At 36.6% G+C, this 23269-nt stretch overlaps 1 protein-coding gene across 1 annotated transcript in view; it reads left to right on the top strand.

The window, feature by feature from the left end:
• Positions 1-23269, top strand: part of MFSD2B (major facilitator superfamily domain containing 2B) — a 799283-nt gene that overhangs the window by 74925 nt on the left and 701089 nt on the right. The window contains exon 3 of the mRNA XM_044062754.1: positions 20019-20143. Coding sequence (XP_043918689.1) covers positions 20019-20143 — 125 coding nt within the window. The remainder of the gene's footprint in view (positions 1-20018; positions 20144-23269) is intronic.

Raw genomic sequence — 23269 nt, 5'->3', positions numbered from 1 at the left:
GGGAAAAGGGCAAACTCTCGATCCCCACTGTAGTGCAATCTCCAGTCAGAATTTCAATCTCACAACAGCAAATACACATTAGCATTCACTGTTGTGGGTTCGACATATTTCAAAGTGCCAGTATGATAACTTTGAAAACTGCATTTCATTAATCAGAGTTTATATATCGGTATTCGAAATTTTGATTGTAAACCACATATATTTAATGCAGATAAACAAAGTATACATATCTGACTCTATACACAAAACACTCAGTATAACATACAATACAATATATTAATGTCTTAGGTGTAATACACCTTTTATAAGCAGAACTGTGTATGTTTTAAAAGTGAGCATCAGACTAGGATGTTCATAATGAAACGTGATGGTAATTACTGAAAAGGATGCCATAGAGTATAAAACATAAAAAACAAAAAATAATAGTACATAGCACCTGCAAAGAAATGGCATAATTCATTCCTTCATTCAGCCATTCATTTACTTATTTATTGTTGAGGGAGGTAAACTGCACCAGAAGGGTCTATTTTCAGCAGCACACTTCAAACAAATAATCAAAATATGTTCCAATTTCTCCACTGGCAGTGCAATGTGTAATGATATACAAAGGATGGCATTAAGAATAATGAAAGTAATTGCATTCAGGGTTTATTTACAAACAGTATATAAACAATATAAATACATAAATTAATAGTTAGTCAAAAGAAATACAGATTTGTTAGTTTAGTTATGTGTCAATATATGTCTAAGATATTTCATGCAAATGAGATTAAATGAATTCAGCTGTTGATGGAAACATGTTGTGGAAGTGTTGTGTACTAGTACAAAAGAGGTGGATGCCTGGATTGTTGAAGTAGTGGAGAGAAGATGATAATTGAAGACGTCTGTTTCAGTTCAGTGTAAGTCGGTATCAGCTCATTTTTATTCACATAAGTTGAATGGGAAAGGAGAGCTAGGCACTTCTGGTTGTTTAATCATGCGTTTGACAACGTTCATAGGGTTATAGGTTCAATGGTGTACAATAGGCCAACAACCACTGGGGCCTTTATAAGCCTAGTCATGCAACCCAAGTATATCCATGTGTAAATTTCTGATTTCTCATCTACTGGTCTAGGGTTGACTTGAAAATGGTTAGGGAAAGGCTCTGTTTCACATGGATTGGAAACCTGTTCCAGAGGAGGGGAATTCTTTGAGATACATATCTGTCCCTCCAACGTGTCCTATTTATGCCAAAAGCAAAGTTTAAGTCCATATTTCAAGTGGTTCTGATACTGTTCATTTTGCAGATATGCAAAAGGAACATCAGAGCTAGATGCAGGGAAGCTTTGTACAACAGCCATACGACCTCCTTTTGACAGTCTGTATGAAACAGACTGTAGATATAGGGCTTTTTTTGTGAAGAACCTCTGTGGATGTTCCATTTCTCGTATGTGACTGGCCTGATACATACTGAAGGGGGCATTGTACTCAGTGATAAGTCTGATGAGGGCTAAATTAAGTGGCATGATGACTTTCCTGGAGCTAGATGGCACTTATATGTTGAGTGACATAGAATTATTTTCTTACTACCTTAGACACCTGTTGTTGAAAGCAAGGTTACTGTCTACATATGTCCCCAAAATCCCTGACTACTGGGTCTACTCTTATGGGCGTTTTATAAATGAGGTAATTTCCTAGCTGGCTGACTTCCCAAAAGGTACTAGTATGCATTTCTTGTCATTGAGTTTTAAGTCGTGGCTTTGGCAGAGATAGTTTGTCTGTGTGAGTCCTTTCTGTAGGATGTTAATGTCTTGGGTGGATTCCACGACTGTGCCTAGTTTGCAATCATTTGCAAGGTTGGTCACCAAAAGGTCCCTGACATTGGCATTGAGTTCCAAGAAGTAGATGCCACAGAGGAGCAGACCCAACACTGGTCTCTTGTGGAGGTGGTCTCCAATATCCTAACTTGCTGATTCCTGTTAGAGAGCCAGATGGCTATTCAGCATGTTATGTAGGAGTTTATGCCTAATTCTGTGAGTTGTTTACAATCCTGGACTGGAGATTGTATCAAATGCCTTAGCTAGGTCAAGCTAGGCCTTGATGATCTTTTCAAAGAAATCTACCAGACTGAGTAGGCATGACATTCCCTTGACAAAACCAAACTGGGTTGGGGTCCAGTGTCTGAAAGTTTCCTATGTCATTATTCATCATTTCCATGATAATTCTTTCCATGACATTACATATGAGACTAGTCAGACTAGTGGGTCTGTAGTGCTTAGGGTCTGCTATTGGTTCACCCTTGTGCAGAGAGATTAAAATTGAAGTCCTCCATATGCGTGATACAAAGTCTGTCCAGAGGCTATGGCTGAATAGTGAGTCCAGTGGACATGACAGGTCATATTTTAGGCTATTTAGAAGGCATCCTGAGATATTATCAGGGTCTGTCTAAGCTGTGCTCTTGGCCTTAGAGAGCACATCTAGGACCTGCTCCCTATTTATAGTTGGAGGGGTTATCTTTTATGGCACTTTCTTGGGGGTAGCTGGGGGGGGAGGAGGGTTAGACAGTAAATTTGCTATATCTCCCAGCTCTGTGAATGTGGCTCTATTTACAACCAGTTCCACACATTGTTGTGTGTTACCTTCATGTTTTGGACATAGCTAAAGATGTCTTATGGTTGTCCTTGGCATAGGAGGCTATCTTTACCTCAAAATTGGCTGCTAGACTTAATTAGCCCTCTTATTTGTCTATTCAGCTGGATGAGATAGTGTCTATCCTTTTGGGAATTTCACTTTCTTAATCCAAACAAAAATAAAATAAAAAAACACAATGTGAACATGTGTATATATTATAATATTTCCATCTGTAAAAAAAATTTTTTTTAAGTTCTGGCACATAACAGAGTTTTCATTTTTTGTGCTTGACACAGTTGCTTCGGACATTTTTTGTGGTGACTTTAAAACATTGTTAGAATGCCATGAACGTTCACGGAAAATTCATTTAGCATCTGATCAGTTACTGGGTCTCAGTGTGACTATTAACATTAAATGCTTTTTACAGATGGGAAGATTATAATATATACACATGTTCACATTTGATTTTTTATTTTTGTTTGGACTTTATTATTGTTGTATTTTTTCACTCTATTTGTCTTACGAGTGTGCCTTAGTAATTTTTAAGTTCATGGTTATGTCATTGAAAACACCCACTTTTTTGTAATTTCATTGGTTGATTTCATCATGTGATTGATTACTTTTCTATTTATTTCAGTAATTATGGTTTTGTGAGTTTTTGTTTTCTGAAGAAGTTCCATTTTCTATTAAAAAGAACAAAAGTGCTAAGGATTTTGTCTGGTTCCTTTCCATACTTTGGTTGACTGGCTTGTGTTATTTTGTTTTGTTTTTTGTTTTTCCTTGTTTTATATACCTTTGTCACATCTATGTCCTTACAAAAATGAGGACCCTAGAACTGCACAAAATGCTTCAGATGAACGTCTTATCAATTCTAGATATAGATAAATAAGTTCATAAAAATAATAAATGCATGTTTGTAATGGTAATGCTTTTCCCAGTGCATCCTAACACCGTTCCCACCTTCTTGTCACATTGTGAGCTTACCTTTAGATCATCTGATATGATCTCCCTTGGTCCCTTCCTGTGCTTATTCTGCTCTTAATCCCACTCTGTGTGTGCTTTCCTTTCACTACATATTGCTTCCCAGATGTATTAAACTCAAACAAATACAGTGAGGAAGTACCACCAAACAAATGTTCAGCGATAAATGCAACAGAATGATGTGCCCTATATACTCCTTGTAGAACGTCATAGTATGAAATAAAACTGACCAAATAAAATAGTCCTATCATAAGTATTTAGAAAGTGAGTTGAGTGAAATAAAATCCATCCCAGACTTTAGAAACTAAAACACTAATAAAGATGTCTGCAAGCATATTGCTACCATATTCTGCCCTTGTGGGTCATTTTAAGTGTAACTAATTTTCCTTCTAAAGGTAAGAATCAAACCCTGTACTTTATGTTGCTGAGGTCAACATGTTAACCATTATGCCAACCCCAAATTCATCTTAATCTAAAGACTGTAGAAAGTAAAAAAGCTGCTTAAGCACTGAGAACTGATAGCATTTATAGTCTCATGAATCCCACAATGTCTACAAATGTCACAGCGCAATTGTACAAATGCCACCTGACAGCAGAACACAGTCTTGAATGACAAATAACCTGCTGCTTAGTCCATAAATCTATGGCCTATTGTGCCTCCGAAGTATGTAAGTAAAGCTACAAACCTGAGTTCCCAGGAAGGCTGACGTTCCAAAACATAGTCTTTATGTATAGGATTAGCAGCTGTTGCAATATTGTGTATCAGCAGAACACTGACTCCCCTAACAGCTGAAATAGGCTAAAGACAGACTGAAAATAACTGTCAAATTGCTTTATAGTTGCCACAGACAACAGTGAAATGACAAATGTATCAAAACCGATGACAATAGACCATATGCTAGAGGAATACAAATTAACATTCATTAACAATCCAAGTCAGGTGAAACAAAATGTTTCAAAACACCATGTTCACTCAGCTGAATTATATATGTATATCTAAGATTAGTTCACCACTGCTCAGAAAACAAAAGCAATGAATAACGTTAAAAAATGAATCCAAGTTTGTCCACTAGTAGTGACCTACCACCTTCTTGGATGCTATTATTTTGCACTTAATTTAATCAGCCATATTTAGACTGTTCATCCAGTCTTGATAATTACTTTTTCATCCTTTCTACTCCTTCTTTTGTACAAACCCTGTTGCATATATTTGTGTCATCTTCAAAATGGTATAATATGTCCTTCCAGACCTTTTGCAATGCTACTTAAAGGGGCATAAGAAAAAACTGACCACAGTACAGTCCATTATACTACTCTGCTCTGCTGATAACTATCCCTTCATGTGAAATAAGTATGAATAAAAGAGATTAGAAAATGGACAAAGAACACTAAAAGGCAACACTTGTACTGCTTAAAGTTTTATTCTTATTATTAGCGCTTTCATCTTAACTATAAAAAGACTTCTTCAGATAGCAAACATTTAAAATCCACCATTTAAATAGACATATTTAAATCACATGATTGATTTAACTAACATGATTGACGAGCCCCTAGATTAATCCAAAAAACTTTTTTAAAAGGGAACATCATCATTCAAAAAACAACGACCCCATCATTATGGTAAAACTCCACAAACTTACATATGTTAAAAATAAAAGCCACAAGCAACATAAACATCAGTATTATAATACCTTTGTAAGGTATCTGATATGTAAAAATTACCACATATTCTATATTGGCAAAACAGAGCATAAATTAAAGGGCAGGATTTATGAACATGTTTACGAGATTAAAAAGAAAAAAACTATGAATGCTCTAAGTAAACATATACAAGAGAATCCGGCACTCCTACAGATCCAAATCACCCTTAACAACTCCAACTATTTTTTCAGTGCTAGCTACAGAACCACATTGAAGCCCCCTGCACACCAGAAACTGCCTTAACATCACTGAGGTGTTAAATAGCAAACCAAACACCTTCTTGCTTGGTGACTTCAATTACCCAGTCACTGACTGGAACATTTACCCCCCTATAGTTTGGACACATCCAAGCATATTACTTAACTGGAAAAGTCCCAAAATATTTCTAACCAAGAAAATTAAAGACCCTACATCCTTTAACTAACCTGATTGATTACAGTAACTCTCATTATACTGGATATTCTACCAGCAGCTCCAAGGTGGCCTATATTTTGCTTTTCTAACCATGAAAGACCTAGTCTTGTTTTTCACCTTCTCTTTCTTGCAAAAGCAGTGTCCCTACAAGCAGCCTCGTTAGTGATCTAAATCTTCAACAGCATATAAACAATACTTGCTTGTGGGACAGGTTCCTAACTCAATATATTCCCAACCTATGGAATAAGTTATGTTTACATGTCAAGCAAAGTACCACCTTGGCTACCTTTAAGAGTAGTCTTGATGACTAGATGAATAAGCACATATTAACCCCAGTGTTTTAATGTATAGCACTGCATGATTTGTGAGGTGATCACTATTAAGTGCTTGAAAACGGTGCAAGAACTGTTATGATATATAAGACTAGGTTCCCCATGATCCCTGTCATCACTTGCCTAGTGTTGTTCCTAAGTCTCTATTTGACTAGAATGGAAAACAAGGGTGTGTTTAAGAAGCAAACTGAAAATTTGGAATTGGTAAATAGTTAATTAAACCCTTAGAGTGTTATTATAAATAAAGCAATGATTTAAGATAGTTTCACATTTCTACAAATAATTTTGGTTTTCTATGAAACCTGACATTACTGTCTTTGGAATTTAATTGCATCATCTGATACATCATTTGGTATGGTAAAAACTGGAAGATCTGCTTACCATTATTAGTAGTAAATCAGGACTTACTAATGATAATTGCACTTGGGCAACTGGCACAGCATGGAGAACTGTTGTTGCATATATTAATGACCAGACTGGTGAGATAAATAATGTTAGACAAAGAGCAAATATAACACATTTAACAAAGGATGTGTCTATTGTCTATAAAGATCACTCAGGCCCTATGAAACAAGATGATGCCCCTGACAACTTTGAAGTTCTGGATACAAGTATTCAGCAATCTGAGGATTCAGTTTATGTATTTATTTATTTATCTTGTTTTATTTATTTTACATTTGTTAACTGGGTAGTGTCCGGCTGGGCAAGTGGCCCGTTTTCAGCGGAGACCTGGGGAGAAAAGCTCCATAACAATAGTACAAAACAGATTACAAAAGTCTTTACAAAGATTTTACAAAGATTTACAAAGAATATACAAAAAGTTTAACAGTTGTCTACAATCACAATTTACAAAAAGAGAATGTAAAACAGAAAGCATTACATTTCCTCAGCCTTACTACAGATAGTAATATGAAACTCATTAGATACATAACTAAAATAAACCATTGTGGTATTTTCATTTGGTCGAAGTAAGACAAGGAGAAAGATAGCAGAAAAGAAACGATTGATGGGATGAGAAATTAGCCAGGAGTATTACTGGAGCATGGCCATTGTTGAATAAGGTATTCCTTTAGGAGTTGTTTGAAGCTATGACAATCTGATTTTAGGATATTCTGGGGTATTAGCTTCCACTGTTTGGCTACATTAAAGGAGAAAAGAGAGTCACCAAAGTAATTATAGGACTTAGATACCTTAAGTATAAGTTTATCAGATGATCTAAGGGTTCTGGGGTTGATATTTAGTTGCACTAGCTTGGAGACTGCAGGGGCAGTTTTCAGGTTTGTGGATAATAGAGTGGGCAGTGGTGAGCTGATTGAGCAATAACAGACTGGGAAATTCAAGCCAGTGCAGTTTTTCAAGAGCAAGGCAATGATGGGTCCTGTTGGCTATATTAGCAGCACATTTTGCTATTTTATTATAGAAGGAATTAAGGAGATGTAAAACAGACATGCGCAGGTTAGTAAAAATTTGAGAACAGTAGAGGAGAGTAGATAGGTGGTGGGATCTGGCATTTTGAGTAAGGTAATGTTTGGGCCTCGATAGTGTACCAAGTTAGATGTGAACTTTTTTAATTGCGAGTGATATGTGTTTATCTAATGTTAGGTTGTTGTCTATTGTGACACCAAGTAGCTTTGTTTGGCTAGCTGGTTCTAGTATAGTGCCATTAGTAAAGCAGATGGTGGGAGGAGGTGGGTTTTGGATTTCCTGTTGGAGAAGATCATTAATTTTGTTTTGTTTGGGTTTAGGATGAGTTGAAGTTCATTTAGGCAATTTTCAATATCTAGAAATGATTTTTGCAGTTTATCTTGGAGTTGCTGGGGTGTGGGAGCAGAGCAAATAAGAGTAGCATAGTCAGCATATTGAATGATAGAAGCAGATTTAGTGGCAGTGTTTAGACTATTTGTGAATATAATAAAAAGGAGAGGACCAAGGATGGAACCCTGAGGACCTCAATGGAGACTGAGAGGAGTGTGGAGAGTTTATTATCCCATTTAATTGCTTGTTGTCAATTAGTAAGGTAGCTAAAGAACCAGTTGAGAGCTGTAGAGTTGAGGTTAAAGGAGGCTAGAGTGTTGAGTAGTAGTTGGTGGGATACCATATCAAAAGCTTTAGACATATCAAGATGTATAGTAGAGACTAGTTGTCCATTGTTTTTGAGAAGGCTGATGTAGTTAGTGAAACTTATGATTGCTGTGGAGGTACTGTGTTTTGGTCAGAAGCTGTGCTGTGAACTAGATAAGAGGTTATTTGTAGTGAGGTGGTCTAGGAGCTGCTTATGGATACATTTTGCTAAGATTTTGGCTACAGGTGAGAGAATGGCAATGGGTCAATAATTAGAGAGATCTTTAAATGGGCCTTCCTTGTGGAGGGAGGACGATATGGAATATTTTCCAGAGTATGGGGACATATTGTTCTGTGATGGATAGATTGATTAGGATAGATACGGGATAGAAGAGGGAGCTTGCAGCAGTTTTCAAAAAGTCACTAGGGAGAAGGGCAGCTGCTAGACAGATAGGTTTTAGTTTTTAAAGGCGTTTTTTATATGAGAGGTTTATATGGGCTTAAAGGAGAAGTAGTTGGGTTTAGGGTTAGTGGAGGTGGGCACTGTAAGTGGTTGGTTAGATGTGTTGTTGTTTAAAAGTGAGGTGATAGTTGTGATGAAATGAGAGTTAAATTGGGCTGCTAAGCATTCAGTGCTATTTGTTGTAGATGATGCAGAGGTAGAGGTTTTGCCAGTGTTGAGGAGGTAGTTAATATTTTACCAAAATTTTTGTGGGTTATGTGTTTTTGCTGACAGGCTAGAAAATAAGACTCTTTGTCAGATATTTGCTTCTTAGTTTGGTTTCTTAGTTGTTTGTAAGAGGTGAGGTTTTATGAGGTTTTGGATGTTTGATAAGCAGTCCAGGCTCTATCCCTTTGTTTAATAAGAGATTTAGCGTCTTTGGTTATCCAAGGTAGGTTTTTGGCTTTGGAGTATATTTTTCTTGTTGGAGCAAGGTTATCAAGGATGTTGAGGAAGTTGTCATTACAATATTGTACAGCTTGGTCTAGGTTGAGCAATTTTAGAGGTGACCAGTTGCAGTTATGAAGTAGGGAATTTAAGATGGTAGGGGAAAAGTTTATTTTTTGTATATGTGTTTGAAAATGACATTACGGGGGGGGAGTGAATGTGTTTCCTTAGTAGAAAGGTAGGGGAGTGATCACTGAGAGAATCATGGAAGCACCCAATATGGTGGGCAATGGGCTTATTGGTTAGTATCCAGTCTATAATAGATTCTTTCTTAGTGATTTTATTGATTCTAGTGGGAGAGTTTATAATCGGGGTGAAATTGAATAGATTGATAAAATTGGAGGGGTTGTCAGATGAGCAGGATAGCCAGTCCAAGCTGAAATTGCCTAACACTATAGTTTCATGGTTGAAAGCAGAGGATGCCCAGGATAGGAGACTTTCAATGGCAGTTAGACTATTTCCTGGTGGGAGGTAGAAGACAATAATTATGATGGTTTTATGTGAATTTACTTCAAATTGGGTTGTTAGAATTTCTGCTTCTGATAGATCTGGGGGAGTACAGATTAATTTTTCAATTTTGAGGAAATTTTTATACATGATGGCAATGCCTCCACTACACGTGTTCAGCCTATCTTGCCTAATAACTTTATAATCACTAGTAATTATTTCCTCATCTTTAATGTGGGGTTTTAGCTATGTGTCTGTAATAATTACTATATCAGGAGTGTAGGCAGCTAGTGCTGCATGAAATTTACTATTTTTGTGATGCTTTTGAGGTTAAAATTAGTATTGAGTAAGTAGGGTTGGGAAGCTGGCACAATGCTTAAGGTGGTTACCTTATAGGCACAAGGTGCAGGGTTTGATTCTCACACAGGGTAATTGGCTAGACTTAAAATGGCTCACAAGGGCAGTCAGGTCAGCCTAGTACTAATTTAGGGTGGGAGGTTGGCATAATGGTTAAGGTGTTTACTTTGCAGACACAAGGTACAAGGTTTGATTCTCACATGGGGTAATTGCCTAGGCTTAAACTAGTACTAATCAATAAACCAGGCAAGTTGGATTTGGAATTTTTTAGGAGAGGAAGGTGGAGGGTAGTATTAACATGTGTGTGTTATAGGGTGGGGTGGAAATAGCTGTGTGGGCCCTGGGTTAGGATGTATGTCAGCCTGGAATTTGATTTCTGTTAGTGAGGGTAGAAGAAGAGAGAGAGAGAGAGAGAGAGAGTTTGAGCTTGGATATTAGTCAGTGAAATAAATCTGGATATGAAGGAGGGCTGGGGTATGAACAAATTTATAGTGGAAGAGGTATATGTTAGAGTTAGTGTAGAGGTTAGAACAGATGTAAAAATGGATATTTGGTTTTGTATGGTATGTAATAGTGTGGAGCATAAGGAGAGGGGTAATGTGTTATGTTTGACGTGATGAAGTTTGTGGAGTGACAGACTATCAGAGGGTAATGAGTAGGAGAGAGTTGCTCAGAAGAGTGGTGATAAATTACATGGTGAATAGTAGAGAAATAATTAGGAGAAAAAATATGGGTGATTGGTGTGTGCAGTTTAGTAGAGAGAGAGAGAAGTGTACTGATAAAGGTATGTGGTAGGGGAGAAAGTGTTGTGTGAGGAATAAAATAATGGTTATTGAGGTGGGAGGGGAGAAAGTGAAATAAATAATTGATTGTGGATGTGTTGGATAAGGTAGCTGCAAGTTATAGGATAATGAGTTAAAAGGTGTTGTTTAGTTTAAATATAACTATAAGGAAAATGGGGGTGGGTGGGAATGGTGATAGGGTAGGGGAGCAGAGTGAGCCAGAGCAAAGAGAGGGCAAACGGAGCCGCTTGATTAGACCCCAGAGGTAAGCACAGTCCAGAAACAATCAATAAAAACTCTTTAACAGAAAAAGGCTTTGTACTGTTAATAGTAAGAAAGAGAGAGAGTTTTTGTTGTGTAGTACTATCAGGTAAGAAATTTCTTAAAGCAGGCTGATTAGTCCAGGATTTAATAGACATAAATTTGTTGAAACTAACAGAGAGTCTTTTAAGAATGGGGGGGTTCCCTGTTGCCAAGCTACTTTACAGTGTACCAATTTGCTAGAGAGTAGATACTGCCTTAAATATATTTTAAAATGTAAAACTAAGCCAACATACTTTACAGATAAAAAGAGAGGTTCTGCAAGGTGAGAGATAGCAGAGACATATGTTGAGTGATTTCCATTGCAACCAGTTATTCAGTATGTAGAACTTTAAACAGTACACTGGCAGTATGGAGAGGAAAAGAAATAAAGCTTGGCTGATAGCTGGGGAGAGAAAAAAATAAAAATAAAGATTTTTACCAATTATGTTGTTTAGCACACGAAAGATAGATGGGGGTATTTTTTAGAAAGAACAGAAAGAGAACCTCAAACAATATAAACACAAACTGTTAAGACCTCCACATTAGCATTTAGTCTAGCACAGTAGTACAAATGCAATGCTACAAAAATTTAGCTTTAACATGTTGCTAAAGGTTAACAATAAATATACTTAGAAAAAACATAGTTAATAGAGATGTGAAAATAGGGTGACATTTGTTGCATTCCTCTGAACATAGCAGGACAAATGGCCACAGCTGGACGGCAGGTTATTATTGCTGTTGCAGTGAGCATTATTTACTAAAGCATAATTGAAATCTATGACAAGAAAAAAATAAGTCACTAAGAGGAGGTAAAACAGTAAGCAAACAATTGCATTAACCAATGGATAAAATAAGCAGCAAGATAGCTTAGTCCATGGTAACACAGCTAAAACTACTGTAGATGAACCAGGTATAAAGTATACAGTGCAGCATTTACATTAGTGAGTTTTAAAACACAGAGCAAGTAGCTAGTCAACAAGTCTAAGTAGCAGTAAACAAAAATACTGCAGTTGAACCAGGCATAAAGTATACAGTGCAGCATTTACATTAGTGAGTTTATTTTGAAGTAAATGAAAAACAGAAAGAAATGAGGAAGTTCGCAACAAATAATAAGGAATAAAAAGAAAGTGATAAATGTCTGTAAAGTAAAGAAAATACATACTTAAAAGGACACTGCTTTGTTTTGTAACACACAGATTACAGGGAATGATAACATTCTTCCATCAGAAAACCTTCAGTCTGCAGAAAGGGCAGCATGTTTCCAAAAGCGAAGGTAGAAAAAAAGAGGCAAGGGGCAGGTGAAAAGGAAGAAATCAAAATTGAAAAGAGGAGAAAGATAGATGTTGACAACATGACTCAAGCTATGGCTGTACAAAACCAGCTGGATGAGAATTATATGCTTGCAAATCTAATATGCAATGAAAACAGTGGGATTAATAAGATTAATGGTGATGAAAATCATTCCTTTGTAACAAGTGACAGATTAGATATTACTAAATTAGAAGTTGAAGATTCTTCAGATCTGGTCAGAAAAGATATTCTTGCAATTGGATATTCAATTACTAGAAGATATGATACTTACCTTTGCAGAGAAGATAATATAGCAATAACTGACAATGTGGGTGTGGTATATTGAAGATTTACCTATGGTTGGTGTGGTTTAGTCACGAGGGCAAAGTCTGAATGATTAAACAAAGCCAACTGTGGGTAAATCTTCAATATATCACACCACTGAATCGGTAATTGCTATTATACAATGACATTAGTTAAGAAAAAAAATGACTTACTTTTCTTAAATAATATCTTTGCATGATGGCTCTGAGGTATTCTTCTACTTTTGTTGGATATCTTGCAGCTTTTTTGGATGTACTGTGCATGCAAATGGGTCTTACATTCCCATGCTTACATGTACATCAGTCCTTTGGAAAGGAAGCAATGGAGAAGTAAGATTTCCATTGCTCCTTTTTTGTTTTTGTTAAATAAGGTTGAAATTCAGACACTTTAGATGTACAAGAGAGACAGGACGGCGAAAATACAAGGAAAATCAGGTACATTTCTTTAGTTTTCAATAACGTATCTGATTTTCCTAGTATTTTCTCCATGCTGATTCTCTCATGCATCCAGATTGTCTGCATTTCTAATTTTATTATTATTTTTTTTTTTATGGTGAAGATAAATTAAAAAGTTATAGTATATAGTAATGAAACAAAGTTCGGATGACTGGACTTTTTTCCATTGGTATATGCTTGAATTACAACAGTCATGCTGGTTGGGCTGACCAATCAGCGTGCTCATTTTTGAATGTTAATGGCCAGTCATTGTATAAATGAACTTCTAATCATGGTACGCTTGCTAGAAGCAAAAAATAGAGAATGTTAGACAAGCCTTCGGATGCCTTAATGTAAGGAAATATTGATCTGTTTTTATTCATGTCAGTACAAATGATTTAATCTACAAGGACTCACTGTCTGTTAGTAGGGAACTTACAGTCTTCTTAGATAGCATATCTCGCACTGGTGTTAGGATGTATTTTTCACAAATCACATATAGAAAGAAAAGTCAGGTCACCATACATGAGAAGATTTTTGGGCTGAATACCTACATGAAAAAAATGTCCCATTTTCAAAAATGGAAATGTATAGAGCATCCAAGTCTAATATGGGGCACGCGTGTTCAAATAGGATGGCGTGCATCTGTCAAGATCAAGGAAGAGAATTTTTGCAGCAGATATTTTGCAATATCTGACAAACACAGGGCAGAATTTTTGCAAAGATAAAAATATTTAACAGTTCACAGACAGCAACATTTGATGCATCTCTGAGGGTTATTAATGCTAGGAGCATTAATAATAAAGTTTTGTTATTGGAAAATGTGCTACATTCTCACAAGACTAATGTTGTTATTGTTTGCGAAACATAGTTAAAGAACAATGGCTAGAAACCAGTTCTGTCAGGGTATAATGATTTTACTGTAACAGACATTCTAACAAAATATCAGGTGGAGGTGTTATGATAGGGATTAAAGGTAGTTATGAAACTTGTGATTACTATATGTTCAGTGATAACACTAATACTTTAGATTGTGTAACTGTGACAATAAAGGCAACCCTGGAATGTATAACAATTGTTGGAGTGGGTAGACCACCAAAGTCGAGTGCTGATGACGGAGTGGAATTCATATATTTCTTGCATGAAACACAGAAGAGAAGAATAATAGTGTCTGGGGACTTAAATTTACCAGAAATAGACTGGAATAATATTGATTCAACAACATTAGAAAGGAGGTTATTAACAATGTATGTTCATGAACAGCAATTAATTCAGATTAAAAAAAAAAAACTACCAGAGAAAGGAATGTACTAGACATTGTTTGCGTTCTTAAAGAAATTACTGTTACGTCATGTCAAGTTTTACCACTGTTAATGTGTAGTGATCATGGGGTTATAAAGGTTAACTTGTTACTAGATAATTCTGTCAAAAAGAAATCTAAACCAATGCACAGATTAATAACAGATTATATGGAAGTAAAACAGTCACTATGTAAAACTAATTGGAGTGATGTGTTCAGTGAAAAAAATGCAGAAGGAACATGGAAAGTTTTGAAAGAGAAATTGTTTGAGTGCAAAAAAAAAATTAACATCAGGATCTAGGCATGCAATGTCAGGATATTTATTTCCATTAAAACAAGATACCTGATTAAGGTCAGAAAGAAAAAAATATGTGAAATGGAAAAGAGGTTGAAGTACAACTTTGAAGATCGAAATAAACAAGCTGGACAATCAAATTAAGCATAGTGTGAGACAAGATCAAGAAAAATTTGAAGAAAATGTATATAAAGATATTGAGCATAATAGAAAACCATTTTATAGATACATTAGATGTGGAAGGAGTAAAGACATATAAATTGATATACTGTGTGTAGTTTCTAAAATGTATTCTCATTCATAACAGAGTATAGATATATTTACAAAATATTATGCAAAACAGTTCAACTCCACAAAGAGAGTGATAACTTGTTGTAGTGATATCTGGGTAACCTCAGATACTGGAATCAAATTAGATTATATTGAAAAAGAATTATACAAACTGGAACCAACCAAAACTCTGGGAGGAGATGGAATAAGTAATAATAACACGAGAACACTTCAGCAAGAACTTGTACTACAATTATATCTATTATTTACTCGGTCATATAAATAGGAGGAGATTCCTCAAGATTGTAGACATATGCTTATTAAACCTGTCTTTAAGGGAAAGGGGAGTAGGACAAACCTAGAGTCATATAGACCCTTAAGCCTACATTCATGGAAAAATAATGGAGAAGGTAATAATGGATAAGTAATTGTCAGAACTGGATAGGTTGGGACTTGAAACCATATATCAGCATGCATATGTTGAAAACAGACCTATTACCACCTGTAACATGATGTTCTATAACAATATAATAACAGCTATGAATGAAAACTTGTGCTGTGATGTAATTTATATAGATTTAACTTCAGGATTTGACAGGGTCATACACAAAACACTGATCAATAAATGAGAACAACTAGGTATTGGATTTACTCTTGATAAGATGGATAGTTGCATTACAAATAGGACATGGCAAGTATTATACAGCAACCGGACAGGTGGAATCATTGGTTACAGTCAGGGTGTCCCACAGGGCTCTGTCCTAGGCCCTTACTTGTTTAGATTGTATCTTTCAGACCTATCTTTTTTATCTGATGTGTTCTACAGTTTATATGCAGATTACCTGAAATTAGGTAAACTGATTATATATGTTAGAGACAGGGCATGTCTGCAAAAGAACTTGACTAAATTGACTATTTGGGCACAGGAGAATAATATGCTGATAAATACATCAAAAACTAAGCATGTGAGATTTGGGAGACATAAACTGAAAGGTGAAAATTTAATTCAGCACACAGTGATTGAAACTGTAGATTCAAGAACCTGGGTATATGGGTAGATCCAGCTTTGTGTTTTTCTAATCATATCAACAAATTGGTTAATGGTACTTACAGAACTATAGGTTGCATAAAACGATTTATAAAGTCTAGGAAATCAGAAATTATGAAGTCATTGTTTGTTGATTACATTAGACCCAAACTTGAGTATGGAATAACAATACAGAAACCTTAAAGAAAACAAGCATGAATAAACTGGAAACAGTACAGTGGAAATATACCAAGAGTATCCATGGATGTGAAAATTTTATTTATTACGAAATACTAAAATATCTGAACTTGTACAGTGTCTCTTGTACATATTTAAGAGGAGATCTTCTTCAGGTATATAGGGGATTTACTGACAACTATCTCTGAGAATGTTTGGAGTTATCAAAAAGTAGCAGAGAATCATCAGACAGCCTATGTAGAAGATTCTGTAGGAATGAGAAGTGTACTAATTGGTTCTCTGGGAGAGCAGTTGATGCATGGAACAGACTACCAAATTACATAAAAGCAAGTACTAGTTTAGATATTTTAAAAACAGCCCGGACACATTATAGTAACAACTGTTTTGGTATATTGGCAGGCTAGAAGGGCATTATTGCCTGTGCTTAAAATATTTGTAAGTATGTATGCTAAAGTAAGCTCTTTCACTGTTAGTTGTTCACAGATGAGTGAGCAATACATGTGTGAGTGACAGGAAAATTAACACCTGCATCATGGTAAGAGAGTGAGTGAATGAAAGGGACTCAATAAGAATCTATTAACTCACTTTCTGAAGAGCTATTTTTGGAAAAAAAAAAACAGTTTCAAAGTTCTGCCACCCTTTGTCAGTGGAGAGAAGATAATGAAGAAAAATGAAGCGCAAAACTATGTCAGACTGTGGGGAAACAGAAATATCTGAAAATAGCACAGTTGAAGGTACTGCTACCCTGTGTCAGTTTAGACAGAAAAGGGAAGAGCAAAACTGTGTCAGAGTGTGGGAAAACACAATGCAATGTAGAAGAATAAATCTTGAATGAAAAACACAATTGATCAGTATGTTTATCTTCATCATGTCATTTTGAGTAGAACAAATTACAAACTATTACTAATCAGTTATAGTTCTGCTTAAAAAGTAAAAATCTATTTTTACTTGTCATACAATCCTAGCCCTGAATGGCATCAAACTGCTTGCAAATGTTTTTACCGAAGACCACAATGTATTGGATTGAGCTTTTCATTTGGTGTCAAGTTCAGTAAAACTATTTATCCCCAATGAGTTATTTTGCATAGGTTAAATTCAGTCTTAATTTTATTTATTCTTATTTAAAAATAATCCTGTCAATGAGACTAATTTGTACTAATTTGTTCTAGTAGGAGTAAGACAGAGAAAGCAAAAATTATTCAATTTTTTTCTAAAACAGGCACTACTCAGAAACAGCCAGCAAGTAATAATACAGTCGTCGTGTCTTTCGGCTTTTTCCCGGTTAAGGGGGCGCCACAGCGGAACTCCGGTCCGCTAATGATTGGCAGTAGATTTTTATGTGCCAAGTTGCCAGCTCTGACGCACAACCTTCAACGAAGGTACGCCCATTCACGCATATCTTCACCCAGAAGACGCTCTAGCTGAGAATCGAATGGGACAACGTCTTACTGTGAGGCAACAATGCTACCGCAGCACCACCACCGCAGTACTATTCTATAATGTATGAATCGTTTGGGACTAGATTGACTTAATGGTTAGATATTCCACAAAACACTTAGGTCAATGAGTTGAAAGTCTTTCTCTATAAAGCATGGAACCTGTAGTGGATTCTCTGAACACAAACATGTTTTTAGGATTTTATGGATTACTTGATGGGGCATGTGGTATAGTGGATTCACTAGAGAATCTCGAGATACCGAAATCCCAGATTTCGGTATCTTCAGACTAAAACAGCAAAATCCGGAAATGTCGACAGTTGAAAAGTGTGACATTTGCAAAGCTGAAACTGCCAGAGATAGGCTGCTACACAGCAAGCAAGCGTTACTTCAGAACCCTGATGTTCGCTGCAACTACAAACAGACATGGCAGAGAAACCTGCCCTTGCTCCTGGAACAATCGACAGAGTATACAGTACAATAAAGTCACAAAAGGGACACCCTGCACTACTTTTGGATGGGTACATATTAAACCATGAGAAAGTTAACAATGAGAAGACGTACTGGTGCTGCAAATGGAAATGTTCCCACAAGTGTAAAGGTAGGGCTGTCACGCAAAGTGTGCCCGAGGGGGAATTGTTGCTAAAAACAGTAGGGCATAACCATAGTGGGGACCCATCCGAAATTGAACAGTACCATATGTGCGCTACTTAAAAGCTTAAATCAGAGTTATCATGCGGCACGCCATGTGTAATTCTTGATGATGCCCTGGCATCAACATCCAGCAATATTGTGCCTGACTTACCAAATTGTAAGGCACTGTTGCAACAAGTGGGGAGGGTGAGAAGAAAGCAGGCTAAAGGTACAAGTGCCAGTGTTAGTACATTGCAGGATATTAATTTAGCCGACTTCCCCACTAAGTCTAAACCATTTGTCAGTAAAAGGGTAAGTGATAGCGGTACAGAAACAGTGGTAGTGGTGTTTACTACAGTACAGAATCGAATTGATCTTAGTACAGCCAGTATATGGTTAATAGATGGCACGTTCTTTCATAAAGGGATCATTTGTCACCAGCTGTACAGTATACATGGCTTGGTTAAATATGGTGGCTTCAATAGGTCTGTACCGTTACTCTTCTGTTTGATGAGCAAAAAGTTCCTTAAAGCATATAATTATATGTGGCACTGTGTGTTGGAATTAATGGTAGAACATGGCTGTGAATCACAGTTGAAGTACGTGTTAACGGACTTTGAGGTAGCTGCCATCAAGAGCATCAAAGGGAACTTACAAGGTGTAACGTCCAAAGGGTGCCTCTTACATTTTGGTCAGAATATCTGGCATAAAGTACAGCAACTAGGTATAATACCAACATGTCACTCCAGTTGGCAGTTAAGTCACTTCTTGCCCTAGCATTCTTACTGGAAGAGGAGGTGATACCGGCGTTCAATCTGTTGAGGGACTCATTTCCATGTGAGGGGAAAGACCTACTGAGATACTTTGGAGACTGATATGTGTTTGGTAAGGCTCATAAATTTGCTATGAGAACAACAACATGCTGTAGATTCCCCCCACTCTTTCCCATATTGTTTTGGAATGTGCATGCTTTGAATACTCTCTTCCTTGCACGAACACAAAACAGTGTTGAAGCATGGCACTGCAGACTAAAATCACTGTTGGGAAGCAGAGCCACCGACCTGTGTGTATCGATGCATGTCTTAGCTAGAGAACAGGACAGGGTGGAGGAGTTATGGGCTCCTATGTCCTGTGGCTGTTCGCCTTCACCAAAGTGCCAGCATGTTATTAAATGTCACGGGCAGTTTGAAAATGTGCTGCAGAACAGAGTAACGTATGGCTGTTTGGGCTTTCTCCCAGCAATAGCTCGGCTTCTGAAAGTGCAACTATTCCAATAGCTTGGCATCTGGGGGTGTATTTATTCTGTAGTCACTATGTGGTTCATATTGGGACTAAATAAAGTGTGCACTGTGTACGTGTTGCATTTGGAGTACTGCTGTCACACTGCGGTTGGAGGATGTCGTACTCAGAATTTTACAGGATTACTGGAACACTAATATTTTGAAATAAAGGCACAATTATATTTTTTCGACATTCTGATATCCGAGCTTCTGTAGTTCGGGTATTAGAGTGTTGGTTATTAAAGTGTCGGTTATTAGAGTCTCGGCATTTTGGTGTTTTGCCATTTTAGTCGCAAGATACAGAAATCCGAGATTTCAGTATTTCGAGATTCTGTAGTGTATCCGGTATAGTATGTGAAAACCTTTTTCTGTTATTAGAAAGGAACAAGTTTTACTTTATGGGGAATGGCATTATATTGTGGATCTTCTGCCATCGATTTGTACCTCTTTTCATGCTTTCATGATGCTCAGCTGAGAAAGACAATCCACAGAAACCACAGACCTATATCTTATATGCAAAGAATATACACATATTAGTGGCTGATACTTGTAGATAGTATGTATCCACAAAGGTGTTTTTTTTTTTTATTTCAGATAAGTCCATCTGATACTTCATTGGTTCTGTTTACGGGAAAAGCCTGGGGATCGATCACTGATCCACTTATTGGCTTCTTTGTCAGCAAAAGCCAGTGGACAAGGATTGGGAGACTGATGCCCTGGTAAGTTGTGCATTGATTTACAATTTCTTTCTTTTCCTTTTATTTTTACAGCCTTATAAAAAGTAATTAATAGTCATATTTTAGCTAATTTGTTAGGAAGATCGGCCAGCTATGACTACTTCTGTACTAATAGTTTTATTCCATGAATGTTCACAGTTCTACATAAAATGAAAGGTAAGGAGATGAAGTTCCAGTAGTCAACAATTGCACTGTAGGTCACAGATTAATGGCACATTTCAGAATAACAGGTGAAACACAGTCATTATCATTTTTTTTTTTTTGCAATTAACATTTCTTAAAGCAGAATTTGAAGATTATAACTGCACATTAAAACATTCCTGCTAAGTTACTGCTAACAGCTGTCACCCATCCTACATAGCAAAACATGAGGAAGCCACATCAATAAAATGTTTTATCTGGTTGCACATGGTTTTATCTTCTTGTTATATGTGTATTCTTCTGTCTCACCTACTGTGTTTTGAGAAGATGCCCTCCAAGGCCTACAAGGTCTTCTGTGCCAGGCATCAGTCTTGAACTATAGTCTGTACCACAGCAACCTCCTTGGCCTCTGATACTGCTGGCATGATGAATGAGGTAACCCATTTTGGTCAGATATGTGCCATGTAAATGCAAATGGAAACAAACCTGATCTAAAAAATAATTAGTCAAATATGATAAAATAAAAGAAACAACATATTTGGATAAACGCTGCTGCAGTATAAATGCACTAAGCCTTACTTGGAACCTCACCCAAATGAAGGTAACCAGGTAACCATAGCTGTGTGCTTAATGTAATGCATTGTCAGCTAACACTGGAATATATCTTCCTGTTACTCAGGGTGAGTGATGCACATCCTAATCAAGAAGGAAGTGGGTAGTGTCTGGTTACATGTTTAGCACTTTAGTTTGATTGGTATAGGTTATCCCCCTGAAATATACATTATTCATGCTGCTAAGTACTGTACTACTTTTAAATAATGAATGTGAATTAAGATACTGTACCACCACGCTGCATTAAGAAAGCTGTTGCCCAGATTTAGTAGTCCATAATGTGCTACTATATTCTGTTTTGATTGCTGTGTCAGGAATGGGGTGTATATGATTTATCAACATTTCACTGGATATTCCGTGAACTTCTCACTGGTCTGAGTTCCATATAAAGCTTGGTGCCACTGACTAATTCTTATGTTAAGCCTCTCATCTAAAGCTAAGATATTTTTGACATTCTGATTAATCAAGAGCTAAAACAGTAAAGTTGTAGAAAGTCTGCAGTATGGGAGGTAGTTTAACAAATGGTACAGTCCCACGTTCTGGCTAATTAAGAATGAGCAGATAATTATGTTCAGCTGATCGCTGTCTGTAATAAAAGGATGATTAAAAAACATCTCCTAGAACGTAGATGTATGGGGTTTGGGGATGAGCGGGAATGTGGAGTGGTTCTCGTGTCTGACTATTTAGAAAGACCACTACACTAGCACGAATTTGTCAGTCTGCAGTCACTGGCCTAAAGAAGGGATATCCTTATTATGTACAGCACATGTGTTGGAGCCCCACAACAGTAGTGACGTGTTTACCTCAGAACAGCAATGGGGAAGTTAAGTTATCTTTGAGAGAGGCACTGTCCTGAGGTAGCCATGTTTCTGAATGTTTATGTTTTTTCTCACTAACTGGGAAAATTCTCCAGAAATAACTGCTCTTTGAGACGCAATTTATGAGCACTGTTTGGTTTAACTGACTTGCTCTAAATCATGCAGTTTGCATGTGTTGACAGAGTATTTGGGGGATAATATGCTATTTTTAACTGGTCTTTTCATGGAATTTGTCTTTGTATGTTATAATGAATGATCTGGCCAAAAATGACAAATTCCATGAAAGTGCCATGTTTTTCTAACTCTGAAACAGTCCAGATTTGGGATTTATATATATTTTTTCTCAGAAAGATGGAAAATCAGTGCTCCTGTAGATCTGATTTTATTATTTTGTGCTGCAGAAGGGATGAGTATACCTTTTAATAAGTTAAATTTGGCTTTTAAAATACTGAAATTATGTTTCCAAAGTTGTAAATGTGTATAGTTTGGTCTTTTGGGGTCAAAGAGTCATTCAGAGGCTTAATTTCTGTAATGACTTTTAACATTATAATTATTATGCTTTGAATAGACAGTATTTTTGTAGCATGGTTAAAATAAAACAACCAACTTACTGCCAGAAAGTATCCATCAAGTAAGGCAGTTTTAAACAACATCATTAAAATGAAACCAGTACCTAACAAATAAGGTTTTTTTAGACAGCATCATTAAAACAGAACCAATCAGTGAAAAAATGAATAGCAAAACTACAGAAAATAACTCATTTTAACAGTATCATTATTATTTTGTACAATTTAGTAAGGAATATAGTGTCTAAGTCTATCACCAAAGTGAGTTGGGAACTGTTTGGCCATAGAAGTGTTTATCTGAGGTACAGCTATAGAATAAAATAAGGAATAGTAGTATAGAAAGCCAGCAAAGCCCTCTGCAAATAGAAAGACAGATTTTGATGTCAGGCAAGGACCTCTTGACCAGCATAGTTCTGCAGATCTTCTTTAGCCAATAGCTTTTTTTAACCATCCTTCATAATTATTAATTCCTTCCTGAATATGTATATATAGTCTGTACATTGCAGGGGAACCTGACATCTGTATGACAGGCAGTTGTGGGAATCCCAGTTCAGTATCACTGGATACCATTTCAGCTGTCATTGATATTGCCCCTGTCTCCATGTCATGTGACTGTGAAGTCAGTGTATGTAAGCTGGATGTGTGAGGTCTCCCCCACATACAGAGAGTGTAGCAGGTCTTGCCACCCCTGTAATAAATACTTTGGGGATCAGTGAAAGTGGTATCCAGCATTTTGGATTCGATTTATTGGAACTCATACAATTGCTCATCAATGAATCAATATGAATCCTTTTCCAACCACGTCTAAATTCGGGATGTATGTTTATAGCCTTAACGCTTTAATTACTCTTCTGTGACATAACAATTCTAGATCTGACTACACTCAGTAAAGAAATGTGGGTGCGGTTATTCTTTGGGATAAGTCAACACACTCTTCTGTGCCCCATATTCATCTTCCCACAGGTCTTCAT

Source organism: Protopterus annectens, chromosome 2.part1 (genome assembly GCF_019279795.1).
Source record: "Protopterus annectens isolate FY-2018-M chromosome 2.part1, PAN1.0, whole genome shotgun sequence".
Classification (NCBI taxonomy): Eukaryota; Metazoa; Chordata; order Ceratodontiformes; family Protopteridae; genus Protopterus; species Protopterus annectens.
The sequence above is the reverse complement of the archived record's forward strand: the minus strand, read 5'-3'. Positions and strand labels throughout refer to the sequence as shown.